The sequence below is a fragment of the Cetorhinus maximus genome, chromosome 2, assembly GCF_964194155.1.
Source record: "Cetorhinus maximus chromosome 2, sCetMax3.hap1.1, whole genome shotgun sequence".
NCBI lineage: Eukaryota > Metazoa > Chordata > Chondrichthyes > Lamniformes > Cetorhinidae > Cetorhinus > Cetorhinus maximus.
In genome coordinates, this window is record NC_135880.1 from 144,502,115 (window position 1) to 144,519,587 (window position 17,473).

At 42.8% G+C, this 17,473-nt stretch overlaps 1 protein-coding gene across 4 annotated transcripts in view; it reads right to left on the reverse strand.

Moving 5' to 3' along the window:
- LOC144698493 (coiled-coil domain-containing protein 17-like) overlaps positions 1–17,473 on the reverse strand; it is a 77,844-nt gene that overhangs the window by 37,777 nt on the left and 22,594 nt on the right. For 3 of the 4 annotated variants that reach the window (XM_078570436.1, XM_078570450.1, XM_078570440.1), the window contains 2 exons: positions 15,007–15,160; positions 7,226–7,351 (listed from right to left, as the gene is read on the reverse strand). In XM_078570436.1, the coding sequence (XP_078426562.1) occupies positions 7,226–7,351; positions 15,007–15,160 (280 nt within the window). The remainder of the gene's footprint in view (positions 1–7,225; positions 7,352–15,006; positions 15,161–17,473) is intronic. The other variant, XM_078570445.1, reaches the window with a different exon arrangement.

Sequence of the window (17,473 nt, forward strand, 5' to 3'; positions counted from 1 at the left end):
TATTTCATCTGTCATTCATTTTTGTTTCTTTCTCTTTTCTTTAATTGGAATGGTGCTTTTTGATGATGCTTTGAACATCTTCTGTGTTTAATGGTCTCCTTGGTCTTCAAGCTGTTCGAAATGGTTTGAAACGATTAGTGTACAGCAAATGCTCAGGTTATTCTCAGTACCTGGTTCAAGGAGCGTCCAAGAAGGAAATAAACCTGGAAAAGTCCTGGTTACATGACCAGAAATCAAATTGACTACATGGCAACAAACAGCAGATTCTGAAACGCAGTTCAACAAGCAAAGACCTACCCAGGTGCCAACTGCAGAAGCGACCATGTACCTGGAGTTTGCACCATTAAAACAAAGCTGAGGAAGTTGAAAAAAAAAATGACATTAAAGAGATTAGATTATAAACTACTCAATACAGAGAGTTAAATTAAAGAGAAATTTAAAGTGGAACGGGAAGAAATCTACACAAAATGTCTGCCTGCAAGCTGTTTCTTATAGTGTACAATCTGGTATTACATGGAGATTAACCATTCTGTAGAAAGGCATTTCAGCCAAACCAGTTCATATTGGTGTTTATCATCCACACATGCAGTAATCCAAATCCCATGTGCCCATCCCGTTTCTTATATTTTGCAATAATTCAAATACCTATCTAACCTATGTTGATGCAGAGGTTATTATAAACACGGAGACAGGATCTGAGTGGGGAAGAGGGCAATAGTGGGAGCAAAACACCAAAGATGAGGTGCAGTTTCAACAGGGATGCCACGACATCATTTTATTTCTGGCTTTCACATCTCCACAAGTGGGCATGACGCAAACCTGCATGTCGCATTTTTACCTCAACTCTTTAAAGGGCCAATACACAGATGAAATTTGGAGAACTTGACAGAATCGTGGATTTATGAAATTTAGTTGCTTTAGTGAGGTGTCCCTTGATGTACTGACAGATGAGGTGAGAGTGAGGAAGGAGGTCCTATTCTGCAATAGTGAGAAGGAAAAAATAGCTGCTCTAACGAAAAAGCTGCGGTTGATGGTGAAGAGATGGGCAGCAGGAGTGTTGTGCTGAGGATATGGAGTCAGTGAAGCAGTTTAATAACCTAACCAGGTCAGAAAAGGCGAGCACTGGTGCAGATTCACCTAGACACTGTAGAACACCCACATTCCCCTTTACTCTGTCCTATCATTCATACTGCCTCACATGGCTCCTCAGATCCACTTGACTTTCAGCAGCACGCATTGTGCGATTTCAATGCCTCAACTTCCCTTTCCCCCCTCCACCACTGCCATTTACCCCAATCTTCATGTAAACTGTTACTGCCTCAACTTCCCTGATTCTCAGCAAACAACCTCAAATGGAACTGCCAACGGTTCTACTTGTTATGCATCTGCCTGTAGTCATCCTCACTGAATGCACTGCATCTATCAGGTGAAAACATGTCTTAGAGGCACTCATAGGTCTGTGCCTGTTGCAGGAAAAAAGAGCACAAAACAGAGGCAGCAGGGACAGGACTGGAGATGGTCCATCACAGATCATGGAGATGATTACTGGAGAGCAGGAGGTCCTGGAGATAAGTGAGATGTCAGTGTCCCTGAGGGGAGATTGAGACTTCACCGCTTGATGGTGCCAGCAGGAAATGCTTTTGATCAACAGTTCATACAAGACTAAGTCATGTTGACTTAATTTCAGCACCAAATAAACATCTTTACTTTTCCTTGACTAAATCATATTCAAATCTTTTCTCCTCCAGTCCTATCATAATTAAGACAGCAGCCTGTGCCATTTCCAGATGATAATTTCTCATAGGAACATAGAATGGTTACAGCACAGGAGGTCATTCAACTCATTGTGTCCACATCAGTTCTCTGCAATTCAGCTAGTCCCTCTCCTCCACCCTTTCCCCATAGCCCTGTGATTTATTTTCTTTTGGTGCTTACCAAATTCCTTTTTCAAACCCACAATTAAATCTGTTTCCACAACACTCTCAGATCCTAATCACTCGCGCATAAAAGGTTTTTCCTCAAGTTGCTGGTGGGTTTTTTTTGCCATTCACCTTATATTGATGTCCTTTGGTTCTTAACCTTTCCACCTACGGTAAGTTTCTCTCCATCTATTCTGTCCAGATCCCTCATGATTTTGAACACCTCTATTAAATCGCCTCTTAATCTAATCTTATCTAAGGAGAACACCCCCAGTTTCTCCAATCTGTCCACGTAACTGAAATTCCCCAAGCCTGGAAGCATCCTCCTCAATCTTTTCTTCACCCTGTCACATCCTTCCTAAAGTGTGGTGCCCAGAACTGGACACAATACTCCAGTTGAGGCCGAACCAGTGTTTTATACAGATTCACTATAGGTTTTTTGTCTTTGTACTCTCTCTATTTATAAATCCCAGGATCCCGTATGCCTTTTTAACCTTTCTCAACCTGTCCTGCCACCTTCAACGATTTGTGCGCATGTACCCGCAGGTTTCACTGTTCTTGCATCCCCTTTAGAACTGTACCCTTTTATTTTATATTGCCTCTCCTCATTCTTCCTACCAAAATGTATCTCTTCACATTTCTCTGCCCATTCTACTGGCCTGTCTATGTCCTCTTGAAGTCTACTATCCTCCTCACAGTTCACAATACATCCAAATTTTGAAATCGTGCCATGTTCAACCAAGTCAACCAGCTCCTGGCGAACACCACTGTTTGCCTACTTCCAGTCCAAAGAACAAGCCTTCATCAGTACTCTGTTTCCTGTCAGTCAGCCAACTTTGTATCCATGCTGCCACTGTCTTCACGGGCTTCCATTTTGCTGGCAAATCTATTATATAGCAATTTACCAAATGCCTTCTAGAAGTCTGGGTACACCCCGTCGATCGCATTACCCTCATCAACCCTCTCTGTTAAACATTAAAAAAAACTCAGTCAAGTTAGTTAATTTGCCTTTAACAAATCTGTGCTGGCTTTCTCAAGTCCATGTGACTGTTAATTTTGTCCTGGATTATTGGCTCTAAAAGCTCTCCCAACAGTGATTTTAAACTGACTGGCCTGTAGTTGCTGAATTTATCCTTACACCATTTTTGAACAAAGGTGGAACATTTGCAATTCTCTACTCCAATGGTACTATCCCTGTATTTAAGGAGGATTGGAAGATTATGGCCAATGCCTCTGCAATTTCAGTCCTTCCCTCAATATCCTCAGTGCATCTGACCTGGTCCTGGTGATTTATGAACTTTAAAAGCACAGCCAGCCTTTCTAATAATACCTTATCAATTTTTAGTCAGCATAGACTGGTTGGGTCGAATGGCCTGTTCCTGTGTTGTTAAACTTATGTAAACCTATGTGACACCCTTGGTAAATACAGATGCAAAGTACTTAGAGGAACTGATTCCTCTGATGCTGCACTGTCACACTGTCACTGTGCAGATAGTGTACTTCAGGGGTAGTTCACAGTTCACAAGTGAGCACGAGCAGAGTGGTGGTGGGGGGAGTCCATTCTGGAGGACGCAGTCCTCTCCAAGCTGGATGCAGATACTGAACTCCAGCAGCCAATGAAAAAGCGAATGATAGAGGGTTAGCAGATAATGTTCAAACCACTGGCAGCTCTCCAGCCACACCTTCCACAATCTCAGCAAGGAGAGGCATTAGTGGATTTATGTTGTCAGCCACTGCAGGGATGCTTTCCATGGATACAACAGCCTCCTCCAAGAACTTCAACACTAATGAGTCCCTGCAGGCCCTTATGACAACAGTGAATACTATGGACACTAACTTGTCAATCATCTTAATTGGGTTGACAGATATATTCGCCACAGAGGTTGTACCATGTCAGAGTTAGGAAAAGTGAATGAAAAGCTTGAGCATTTCACCAAGCGCTTGGATGTTTATGAAAATGTTGTGCTACCATATTTAATTCCTTTATTCACATTAAATTTATTCATTTATCCCACTCTCCCATGTTTATCATTCTTGCATGGAAAGTGCCAACTCAAGTTTTTAATTGCTTAATGACAAATGTGCAGACACAAATTAATTGAGATCAACTGGGGTATGTACAATGAGTGGATGGCTGGTTACAGGACTGCTTTGTGTAAGTGCAGGAAAGGAGGGGTTGAGAGGAGATGTGATAGTTACTTTGATCCAGCCCGAGTGACTAATTGAACCTTCGAGCTAGGGCGTCCCATGGTGTCCTGAGCAGTAACATGATAGTTGGTCAGGCTTTGGGTGCCGCATCTTCATCTTCCATTCCACTGGAATCCAGTGTAAGGCTGAAGTATTCGCAACAATCTTCATCCAGAAGTGCCAAGTGGATAATCCATCTCGGCCTCCTCCGGAGGTCCACAGCATCACAGGTGCCAATCTTCAGTCAATTCAATTCACTCCATGTGATTTCAAGAAACAGCTGAAAGCACTGCAAAGGCTGTGGGCCCTGACAATATTCCGGCAATAGTTCTGAAGACGTGCTCCAGAACTTGCCGCACCCCTAGCCAAGCTGTTCCAGTACAGCTACAACACTGGCATCTACCCAACTATGTGGAAAATTGCCCAGGTATGTCCTGTACACAAAAAGCAGGACAACTCCAACCCAGCCAATTACCTCCCCATCAGTCTACTCTCCATCATCAGTAAAGTCAAGGAAGCGGTTATCAACAGTGCTATCAAGCGGCACTTGCTTAGCTTAGCAATAACCTGCTCACTGAGGCCCAGTTTGGGTTCCGCCAGGGTCACTCAGCTTCTTACCTTATTACGGCCTTGGTTCAAACTTGGACAAAAGAGCCGAACTCCTGAGATGAGGTGACAGTGACTGCCCTTGACATTAAGGCCGTATTTGACCAAGTGTGGCATCGAGGAACCCTAGAAAAACTGGAGTCAATGGGAATCAGGGGGTAAACTCTCCATTGGTTGGAGTCATACATAGCACAAGGAAGATGGTTGTGGTTGTTGGAGGTCAGTCACCTCAGCTCCAGGACATCACTGCAGGAGTTCCTCAGAGTAGTATCATCAGCCCAACCATCTTCAGCTGCTTCATCAATGGCCTTCCTTCCATCATAAGGTCAGAAGTGGGTATGTTCGCTGATGATTGCACAATGTTCAGCACCATTCACAACTACTCAGATACTGAGGCAGTCCATGTCCGAATGCAGCAAGACCTGGGCAATATCCAGACTTGGGTCAACAAGTGGCAAGTAACATTTGCAACACACAAGTGCTAAGCAATGACCATCTCCAAAAAGAGAGAATCTAACCATCGTCCCTTGACATTCAATGGTATTACCATCGCTGAATCCCCCACTATCAACATCCTGGGGGTTACCATTGAGCAGAAACTGAACTGGGCTAGCCATATAAATACTGTGGCTACAAGAGCAGGTCAGAGGCTAGGAATCCTGCAGCAAGTAATTCACCTCCTGACTCCCCAAAGCCTGTCCACCATCTACAATGCACAAATCAGGAGTGTGATGGAATACTCTCCAATTGCCTGGATGAGTGCAGCTCCTATAACACTCAAGAAGCTTGACACCATTCAGGACAAAGCAGCCTGGTTGATTGGCACCACACCCACAAACATTCACTCCCTCCACCACCAACGCACAGTGGCAACAGTGTGTACCATCTACAAGATGTACTGCAGAAACTCACCAAGGCTCCATAGACAGCACCTTCCAAACCCACAACCACTACCATCTAGAAGGACAAGGCAGCAGATACATGGGAAAACCACCACCTGAAAGTTCCCCTCCAAGCCACTCACTATATTAACTTGGAAATATATCGTCGTTCTTTCACTGTCGCTGGGTCAAAATCCTGGAACTCCTTTCCTAACAGCACTATGGGAGTACCTACACCACGTGGACTGTAGCGGTTCAAGAAGGCAGCTCACCACCGCCTTCTCAAGGACAAATAGGGATGGGCACTAAATGCCTAGCCAGCGGTGGCCACAGTCCGTAAATGAATTTTTAAAAAATCCTCATTCTTATCTTACTGTGTCTGTGCTTCTCAAGCTGATTTTCCAATCTGACTGCCATCACTGGCTCTGCCTTGTAGAGTACTGCACTTTAATCACAGCCACGTGAGCTTTATCTGATTCCACTCTGCCCCTTAAAAGATGAACATTACTGAATATGGACTGCAAACAATCCTAAAAATTGTGTCTTAGCATACTTGTATTGTAAAATACGATACAAATACATTTTTTATACAATACAGACTGAATCAAATTTGGTACTGTCTATAGATTAACCCCCTCTCCGCCTCCGTAAAATCATTCATCTCCAACCTGCCTCAGTCCATCTGCTGCTGAGACCCTCATTCACACTTTTATTACCCGTAGACTTGACTAATTCAATGTTTGGCAATCTCCTATCTTCCACCCTATATAAACTGAAGCTCATCCAAAACTCTTCCTGCCTGTCCACAAATCCCATTCATCCTTCCATCCTTCACCCTTTTGCTCACTGACCGACCGACATCGTCTCCGAGTTTTTTTTATTATTTTGAGGTACATGTCACTAACAAGGCCAACATTTGTTGCCCATCTCTAATTGCCTTTGAGAAAGTGGTGCTGCACCTTCTTGAACTGCTACAATCCATTTGGTACCAAACCATCTAATCCCACAATATCTCAATAATAATCTCATCTTTGTATTTGAAACCTTTCATGGTCTTGCCTCTCCTCATCTCCACAGCCTGCCCCAGCCCTGCAACCCTCCAAAAACTCTGCATACTTCCAACTCTGTCCTCTTGTGCGTTCCCAATGCGGCTGTGCCTACAGCCAGTAAGATCTTTGCTTTGGAATTCTCCCCCTAAACATCTCCACCTTTCCCCCCTCATTTAGGACACTCATTAAAATCTACTTCTTTAACCAAGCTCTCGGTCACCCATTCTAACTGGCTTGGTAATAGCTGGAGGAACCAGTTCTGAAGAGGAGTCTAATTGGGCAAAAAATGTTTACTCCAATTCCCTCTCCACAGATGCTGACATACCTCCTGTGTTTTTCTAGCAGTTTCTGTTTTTATTTCAGCATTCACAGTATTTTGCTTTTATTCGAATTGGTTCGGTGTCAAGTTTTTATTATATTTCTATGATGCGCCTTGGGACATTTTCCTCCTTTATAGGCTTTATATTACTACAAGTTGCTAACTTAATTTTCTTCAATGATTGTAGTTTACCAGAAGGCACACTTAACACCATGTAGTGTCACCACCCTATCATTAACTGGATTTAGCTGAAGAAAGATTTACCTGATTTCAGATGACAGGCTTCCTCCTCCATAGAAAGGGAGAAATGTCTGCGGATGCTGAACCTTCTCCCTTCTCTTCGATAAATGCGAGTGCGAAGTGTTGTGCCTGCTTGCAACTTTATTTTGTCTGCATTAATGAAAGCATAAGAATTACTCTTTGAAAACTCCTTGCTAGGGGCTGTATTCTGATATTTGGCAGTTCTCCCAATAATGAGGCCTTTCCCTAGGTTTGAGTTTGAGTCAAAGACTGATTAACAATGTCACAAGAATTAAATTCATTAATTAAGATTCATTTATGGGTATTTTACATCATGATGTGCACCATCCCCCATCAAGAAGTTAGGTGGAAAATCTACTCCCCTTAATGTCACTTTGTATTCCAAAGAAAAAAATATACAGAATAAACATCAGCATTGCTAAATGAAAAATAGACCATGGTCCATCTAATTCATCTTCTAACGTTCTGGTTGCCACATGATACGATAGTATTATGTAATAATGATAATGGAGTTGTTGACTAATCATAGCTATCAGTTAGTCAATAGCAGACCCAGACATAAAGTAAGGAAAACTCCAGTAGTAGAGACCTTTGTAAACTAAACTTATCTTCTTTGATTTCTTCCTTGCTCCTCTTGAACAGATACTTGACTCCAGGCAGGCCGAAACTCATTGCCAAGAATCTCTTCTCACTTCCCCATACTTACGTCAACAAATCAGCAGTACTTGAGCTGATTTCTATGGGAGAACATTATGAACCATAGAACCATAGAAAAGTTACAGCACAGAAGGAGGCCATTCAGTCCATCTTGTCCATGCCAGCCCAAGGATACCCAGGTGCCCTTTCTAAGCCCACCTTCCTGCACCCGGCCCATAGCCCTGCAGTTTACAGCACTTAAGGTGCAGATCCAGGTATTTTTTAAAAGAGTTTAGAGTTTCTGCCTCTACCACCAACTTGGGCAGCAAATTCCAGACACCCACTACCCTCTGCATAAAAAAGTTCTTCCTCATGTCCCCCCTACACCTTCTGCCACTTATCTTGAATCTATGTTCCCTGGTTCTAGAATTCTCCACCAAGGGAAACAATTTTATCCACTCTATCTATTCCCCTCATAATCTTGTACACCTCAATCAAGTCACCTCTCAGCCTTCTTTGTTCTAAGGAAAATAACCCCAACCTATCCAATCTCTCCTCATAGCTAAACTTTTCTAACCCTGGCAACATTCTTGTAAACCTCCTCTGCACTCTCTCCAGGACTATTACGTCCTTCTTGCAATGTGGTGACCAGAACTGCACACAATACTCCAGTTGTGGCCTAACCAGTGTTTTATACAATTTCAACATTATGTCCTTACTTTTATATTCTATACCTCTGCCAATGAAGGAGAGCATTCCATATGCCTTCTTTACAACCTTGTCTACTTGAACTGCTGCCTTCAGGGACCTGTGTACTTGTATGCCAAGATCTCTCACTTCATCTATCCCTCTTAGTGTATTCCCATTTATTGTGTAATCCCTGTAACTGTTTGACCTCCCTAAATGTATGACCTCACACTTCTCTATGTTAAAATCCATCTGCCACTTTACCGCCCACTCCACCAACCCAACTATATTGTTTTGGAGATTATGGCTATCCTCTACACTATCCACTACTCCGCCAATCTTTGTGTTATCTGCAAATTTCCCAATCGTGCCCACCACGTTCACGTCCAAATTGTTAATATATAACACAAACAGCAAGGGTCCCAACACCGAGCCCTGTGGAACACCACTTGAGACAACTTTCCATTCGCAAGGGCATCCATCGACCATTACCCTTTGTTTCCTGTTACAAAGCCAACCTTTTATCCAGTTTGCCACATTACCCTGAATCCCATGGGCTTTTACTTTCCTGACCAAGCTGCCATGTGGGACCTTGTCAAATGCCTTGCTAAAATCCATGTACACAACATCCACTGCACTAACTTCATCAACTCTCCTTGTCACTTCCTCAAAAAATTCAATCAAATTTGTGAGGCAAGACCTTCCTTTAACAAATCCATGCTGACCATCCCTGACTAGTCCATGTCTTTCCACATGACAGTTAATCCTATCTCTCAGGATTGATTCTATTAGTTTGTTCACCACCAATGTAAGACTAACTGGCCTATAATTGTTTGGCATTTCCTTTGATCCCTTTTTAAACAATGGAACTACGTTTGCATTTCTCCAGTCCTCCAGTAGCTCCCCTGTATCTAGTGAAGATTGGAAAATCATCCTCAGAGCATCTGTTATCTCCTCCCTGAGTTCCTTCAGCAGCCTCAGAAACAATCCATCTGGCCCTGGTGACTTATCAACTTGCAAGGATTTCAACCCTTCGAGCACTTCCTCTCTCTTTATGACTATCCCGTCCAATGTCTCACAGTGCTCCTCCTGGACTACTAGATCTACATCCTCCCTTTCCTTTGTAAACACGGAGACAAAATATTCATTCAAAACCTTTCCCACAGCCTCTGCGTCTACACACAAGTTTCCATCTTCACCTCTGATAGGTCCCACTTTATCCTTAACTAACCTTTTAGCATTAATGTACTGGTAAAACATCTTTGGGTTATCTTTAACTTTACTTGCTAATCTTTTTTCATGCCCTCTCTTTGATTTCCTTATTTCCTTTTTTACTTCGTCCCTGCACTTCCTATATTCGTCTAGGCTATCTGCAGTGCTTAGTTCTTTGTGCCTCCCGTACGCTTTCTTTTTCTGTTTGATCTTCCCCTGTATTCCTCTAGACAACCAGGGGGGTCTAGATTTGGCAGTACCACTCTTATTTTTGTAAGGGACATGTCTACTTTGTACAATTAGGGTCTCGCTTTTTAGTGCTTCCCACTGGTTTTCCACTATTTTATCCTCCAGCAGTGTTGTCCAGTCCACCTCAGCCAAGTCCCTTCTCATTTCTGAAAAATTTGCCTTCCCCCAGTTCAAGACTTTTACTCCTGCCTTATCTCTGTCCTTTTCCATGGTAATGCTAAATCTAACTGAATTGTGATCACTGTCCCCAATATGGTCACCAACTGTCACTTCACCCACTTGCCCTTCTTCGTTCCCCAAGAATAGGTCTAGAATTGCATCTCCTCTCATTGGGTTTGTCACTAATTGGTTGAAAAATTTTCCTGGACACACTGCATGAATTTTTCTCCCTCAGTGCCCCTTATATTGTTTGAATCCCAGTTGATATTAGGATAGTTGAAGTCTCCTACTATTGTTGCCCTCTTGTTCTTACAAGCAGAAATTTGCCTACATATTTGTTCTTCTATCTTCCTTTCACTATTTGGGGGTCTGTAGCATACTCCCAGTAGTGTGACTGCCCCTTTTTTATTATGAAGCTCCTAATGGTTGAAATGTGGAGAAGTAGTGTAGTACAATCCAATAGGAAAATTGAAATGGAACCTTGCACTGAAGCAGCAAGGAAATCTATTTTATTGCTCTTTGATTTAGGCAATTACTAGGAGGCTGCTTTGAATGCTCATCCTCAGTTGCTCTGACAAGGTGATGGTGGTTGCAACATAGGAATAGGCAATTTAGTCCCTTGAGCCTAGTTCATCATTCAACTAAATCATAGGTGATCTCAACTCCATTTACCAATCTTTGCTCCATATCGTGAGACCTTAACCCAGTAATAATACACCAATCACAGTCTTGAAAATTCCAATTGACTGAGCATTGACAGCCTTTTTAAGGAGCAACTTCTAAATTTCCACTACCTTTTGTGTGAAAAAATGCTTCCTGATTTCTCCTCTCAATGGTCTAGCCTGAATTTTAAGATTATGCCTTCTTATCCTGGACTCTCCCACCCAGGTCCACAGAAAATTTGCAGAGAGTCCAGGAAATAATCTCTCTAGTGGGCGAGAGAGAGGGAGAGAGAAGAGCACAAGGGGGAAAAAGAAAAAAAACATCCACTTCGTATAAATTAACAATAGCTAGTGCTGGTCTCGCATGAGTAGCTGACAAGATACTTGGCCATTTCTTTACGGTGATGGCCACCTCGGTTTTCAACAGTGAATCTTGCACTTATTTTCAGCAAGAGGGAAATGGAGGTGGGAGGGCAACAACTGATGTGATACCCAGGTGTAAGGCATTTTGATATTTTGTGTATTTTTGTGATGCTGTAAGGCCTCCCTTTGTTTCTTTTTAATTTGTATTATCTTTATACTTGTGTCAAAATATAACCAGTTGTGAGGTGGACCAACGCCCTGAGCTCAGAAACGGGTGGTAGGAATATGGAGTGTGGAGGACAACAGACGAAGGGAGAAGATTTTTGACTGAAGACATCAACTCTGAGGCTTATATGGAACGTTTTAAAAAATAAAGACTGTACGAGGGTACACACACACACATAGCCGTGTCAGGACATGTCACTGGGGCAGTGGCTAATCACCAGACACCCTGATTACACCCTGACCTAGACAATGTGCGAATGGCTTTCTTCCTGCCTTACCAAGGTACAAAAATCACATCCATTGCTGGCAGGTACATGGAGACACCCCCTGCTGAGAGCAGGAAATGACCACCATGCAGGTTGTCTTTGTATGGCCAGGGCGGGATTGCTAATCCAATTAGATGACTTGATTTAAGACATTACCTTATATGGCAAGAGACTAGGGTCAGAAATGGGTATGAAGCCACAGCTCCCAAAGACATTGGGGCTGCTGAAATCAGGAAGTGTGACTCGGGCATTCACGGAAAGTCGTGTGGAGGAACTGGTTCAGCTGTCTGACCACCCGGGAATGAGTTTCTGCACGCGAGTCTTACGAAGCAACTGGTGTTGTAAGTACATACTATCGCTTAGTGGGTTAATAAAGGCTTTCCACAGAAGGTAGAAACTATATCCATAGTTTGTTTCATGTCGTTGATAGCAAGTACAGGGTGAGGACCTTAGAGGGTAGTGAGACCCCCTGGTTAAGAATCTTACACAGGTGCACTCAATTTGGACTCAGGCAAAGAAGCAAATGCCATTACAATCCTACATAAATGCAAAATACTGCGGATGCTGGAAATCTGAAACAAAAGCAAAAAATGCTGGAAAAACTCAGCAGGTCTGACAGCATCTGCGGAGAGAAAGACAGAGTTAACGTTTCAAGTCCATATGTGCTCTGAAGAAGAGTCATACGGATTCAAAATGTTAACTCTGCCATTACAATCCTGACTATTTCCAGCGTTTTAAGTTTATATTAATCTCTTCTTGGTTTGATTCTTGAAATCGTGGCGAACTTGTCAGTTTGAGAGAGACAGAAAACTGAGAACAGCAGGGTAAAGCAGCAGCGGAAAGAGAGAGAAGCACTGCAAGGACAGCAAGGCATTTAACATTTAAGGCATGTATATAGGTGAAGTATCTGATCTGTCATGGGACTTGGAGACTGAACGTAACAAGAGGAAAAAAAAATTGTGAATGACCACATAGGTCAAGGAGTCCCATAGTTGAGTAAATTGTTAACCTTTTAATTTAATCTAAGTTAAATAACTAGAATATAAAACCAGTTTGATTAATTAGCATAAAAACTAAAGCCAAATTGATAACTATATAATTACAAGCAGTGTTAAGTTAATAAATCAAATCTAGAGGATAAAGTTAAATAACTAGGAATAGCAATTCTAAAGGATTCTGAATATTTTGGTACATTAAAATCTGAGTTATACAGAATTATAAGCAAAACATTTACATTAACTCCCTATCTAATAATGTGACGTCAGCACAGGAGAAGCAGCTGATTGTTGAGTAGCTGGTGAGTCTTCATTTATTTAAGTAGTAAGTTTAATTATCTAATAAATGGAGGCATGGCAGGTCAGCTCAGATCCATGGAGGCACATCCTGTTTCATGTGGGAATTCCAGGATGATTCTCATGTCCTGGACAACCACATGTGCAGGAAGTGTCATCAGCTGCAACAGCTCATGCTCTGGGTTTTGGAACTTCACCAGCAGCTGCCATCACTGTGGCACATCCACAAACCTGAGAATTAAATGGATAGCATGTTTGTAGATGTCATCAGCCCACAGCTTAGGCATATGAAAGCCAGAGTGTGACCGGGTGGTCATCAGGCTGCCAAGAAGGACCAGTTAGGTAGTTCAGGAATCCCCTGAGTGCATCTCACTCTCAAATCAGTATTCAGTTCTGAATAGTGGTGAGAGTGATGGTTTTTCTGAAGAATGCAGCCAGAGCCAGGTCCATGGCACTATAGCTGATTCAGCAATACAGGGCAGCATAAGGAAGATTGAGAAAGCAACATAGATAGGGGATTTGATAGATAGAGGAGCAGACAGGTGTTTCTACAGTCGCAAACATGAATCAAGGATGACACGTTGCCTCCATTTTGCCAGGGTCAGGGATGTTACTGAGTAGCTGCAGAGCACTCTGAGGGGGTAGAGTGAACAGACATGGGTCATGATCCATATTAGTGCCAGTGACATAGGTAGGAGGAGGAGGAGGTCCCAAAGCCACAGGTTAGGGAGGTAGGAAAGAAACTAGTTAGCAGGATCTCAAACATTGTAATCTCTGATTACTCCCAGTACCACATGTTAGTGAGTATAGAAATAAAGGGACAGTGTAGATGGGGAGAGTTTAAACTAACTTGGCAAGGGTGTGGGAACCAGGACGTAGTATTAAAGAGGAAAAGCAAGGTGCACAGAGAATTGGGAGCGAGAAATAGCACTAAAGTAGGAAATAGTAAAGTATTAGGTGGGGTCAAGTTATGATGGAATGTAATAAGTCTAAATTAGGTTTATTGTGCATGTATGTGAATGCACGGAGTGTGGTAAATAAGGTTGGAGAGCTGCAGGCACAAATACTCGTGCAATTATGATGTTGTGTCAATAATCGAGGCCTGGCTCAAAAACTGGCAGGATTGGATAGTAAGTATCCCTGGATACAAGATATTCAGGAAAGGTAGGGAAGAAAAGAAAGGAAGAGAGGTATTGATTAAAGCAATCGCAAAGTGTTGGAGAGAGAGATAGAGAGAAAGGGTGTCTTGCATGGGTCAAGGACAGAATCTATTTCCACACAAGTTGCAAGAACCTCAAATGTCTTGGGCAATTGCAAGGGCTGAGTTTCTCCATTGCTATCATCTGGATCCCCTTACCTGCCTCACTTGCAGCCACACCCCTTTGGCTAGGTGCTTCAACTTTGGTCTGTGGTCAGTGACAGGAGGGTGTGACTACAAGTGAGGCAGGTAAGGGGATCCAGGTGATAGCAATGGGGAAACTCAGCCCTTGCAATTGCCCAAAAGATTTGAGCTTCTTGCAACTTGTGTGGACGACAGCGGGGACTGGAGGGAGGATGACCAAACTGACCATAGCACGGTGGAGCAGGGAGCCTTTCGAGTGAGGGGAATAAAAAGGAATGTAGTTGTAGTAGGAGACAGTATAGTTAGGGAGATAGGTTCAGTTCTCTGCAGCAGAGAGCATGAGTCCCAAATGCTGTGTTGCCTGCCTGGAGTCAGGGCTATGGACATGTTCTTGGGGCTGGAGAAGAATTTGGAGTTAGAGGGGAAGGATCCAGTTGTCATGGACTACATGAATACCAACAACATAGGTAGGACTAAGAAAGAGATTCTGCTCAGGGAGCAAGAGCAACTAGGAACTAAATTAAGAAGCAGAACCACAAATGTAATAATCTCTAGATTACTACCTGAACCACGAGCAAATTGGCATAGGGTAAATAAGATTAGAGAGTTGAATGCATGGCTCAAAGATTGGTGTGGGAGAAATGAGCTTCCTTAATGCTTTCTTTTCCCTGATGTAGTTCAGTGTACTTACATTGTCTCCAGCTGTAGGATCTCCAGCTGATGCTTCATAGACTCCAGAAGTAGCTCATTTTTGTATTCTTGAGCCTTAAGCTCTGCCAACATTTTCTCCACTTGTGAAGAGATCTTGCTTTTCTCAGACAATTCATTTAATTTTTTCACAATTTCTGTAGTAAAATTACAAATGCTAAATCATTGTAGCGATCTCTATAAAACTACCTAGAACAAGGCATTATCTTATCGAAAGCCAAAATTACACACAAAACCTAAACATTAGTCATTTTGCTCAAGTGGGGGCCTTACTTGGGGTGTAGCAGTTGTGTTGGAGAATTTCTGGATTCAAGCCACACTCCAACATAGAGCATGTCATAGTCAAGGCTGACACCTCAGTGCAGTGCTGAGAGAGTGCTACATTGTCAAAGGTGCTGTCATTTGGAACTGACATTAAGCCAAGGCCTGACCTTTTCAGGAAGCTGAAAAGATCCCATTGCTCAAGATGGGCATGGGAATTCTTGCAGTGCTCTGGTCAGCACTTATCCTTCAAATCAACATTACTAAAAAAAATGTATCTGGCCATTTAATTCGTTGTTGTTTATAGGTGCTGTCTGTGGGTCCTTATTGTGCACAAATTAGCTGCCACATTTCCCAATAACACAACAGTGACTACACTTCAAAGGTACTTTACTGGCTGTTTTAGCATGTCCAAGAGATCAAGATAGGTGCAATATAAATGCATGGTCTTTCTGGATACGTTTTTATTTGGTGCAGGGCGTCCAAGGTCACATCATTAAAAAAAATGCCCCAAATATTTAAGTAGTTCACAAATACACAAAAAGGGTTCAGCATTTTGAAATAATGGAATGATTTTTATGCCCTTAATATATTGCACGGAACAAACCTCATCTGATGGTGCGGTAGAGTCATGCATCGTGCGTGAGGGACTGCAAGACATGGTACTAGAAAGGGACTGTACACAAACTAGCCGCACATTTATTGAACTCTGTCTTATTGATTGCAATAAGTTTTAGAAAGATCAAGAGGGTTGTGGTGTAAAGTCACCTGATCACATGGCTTCAGTTGTGATTGTTACAAAAACATAGCAGAAGATAATTCTATCTAGAATGTAATGTCAAATAATTCTGACAGATGACAGGTTAAATAATAAACTTAAGCTGTTACTGATGATTTGTATTGAGACAAGACATGTAAAATACAAACACATCTTATTTCCCTTTCAGGAATAACTCAGGTAAGGCATCTGCCAGCAACCCAACGTTATGACAAAAGATCTAATGCAATATTTCTTTATTATCCAGAATTTGTTACAAATGGGAGACTTTAGTCAGAGCGCAGCCAACTAACTGAGTGAAGACTTAGAGTTTGGTGAGAGGGGAGTTTTAAGTGTTAAGTTTGTTCTTAAATTTTGCCCTTAAAATCTAATCTAGTCTGTAATTAGCATTAACTGGAAAGTACTCTGTAAGCTGGCCAAGTGCTTTATTTCTTGCAGTTTAGACAGAGTGAACTCACTCTTAGCTAGAGGAGCTGAGTAGTTAATTAGCTAACTGGTTGAATTTGGTTACTGTAGCCCAGTTCAATTTACTATAAATTCAGGGTTCTTTAGTGCAGCCTTGGCAAACAGAGTGCAGCCAACTAACTGAAGACTGGGGGCAGAATTTTGCCGTCGGCAAGCAGGGGGAGGGGCCTGCTCGCCGACGCGTAAAATGACGCGGGATGACATTGGGCGGAACCTCCGATGTCATCCCTCCCCATTTAAATTTTCAGGAAGGCGAGGGCGCAGCAAAATCAGCTGCAGGCCCGCCAACCTGTCAATGGCCAATTGAGGCCATTGACAGGGTCATTTAAACAATTGAAGGACCTGCCCGTCCAAATTTAAGGTTGGCGGGCAGGCCAGGAGCCCCGGTGGCAAATAGAGAAAACATGAAACCTCATCCAGCGGCGGGATGAGGTTTCATGCAGGTTTATAAAAATTTTAATAAAGTTATTATGTAAATTATGAACATGTCCCAACTCATCACATGAGGGGGACATGTAAGGGTATTTTTTTCCCCATTTTTAATAGTTCTTAAACTCCAGGCGATCTCTCTGAGGCTGCACTTAGCCTTATGGAGATGTGCGTTCTTCCATGCGCATGCACAAAAGAGCGCACTCTCGCTTTTAGGGAATCCCCCCGCCCGCACAGGAAACGTATAGCGCTTCCCGCCGGACATCACACTTGGCGGGCCTTAATTGGCCCACCCACGTAAAATGGCAGTGTGGCCTGCTTCGCTGGCGGGGATCAGCTCCCCGCCCGCTGCAGATTGGGTCGGGCTCGCCCGCCTGACAGGCAGAAAATTCTGCCCTTGGAGTTTGGTTAGTTCGAAGAAGGAGTTGTTCATTTCCTCTTTCCATCTTTCGCACCCCATAGAAATTGGTTCTTGCTCTACTACAGGGAAAGGAGCTAACTGTTCGGTGAGAATCTG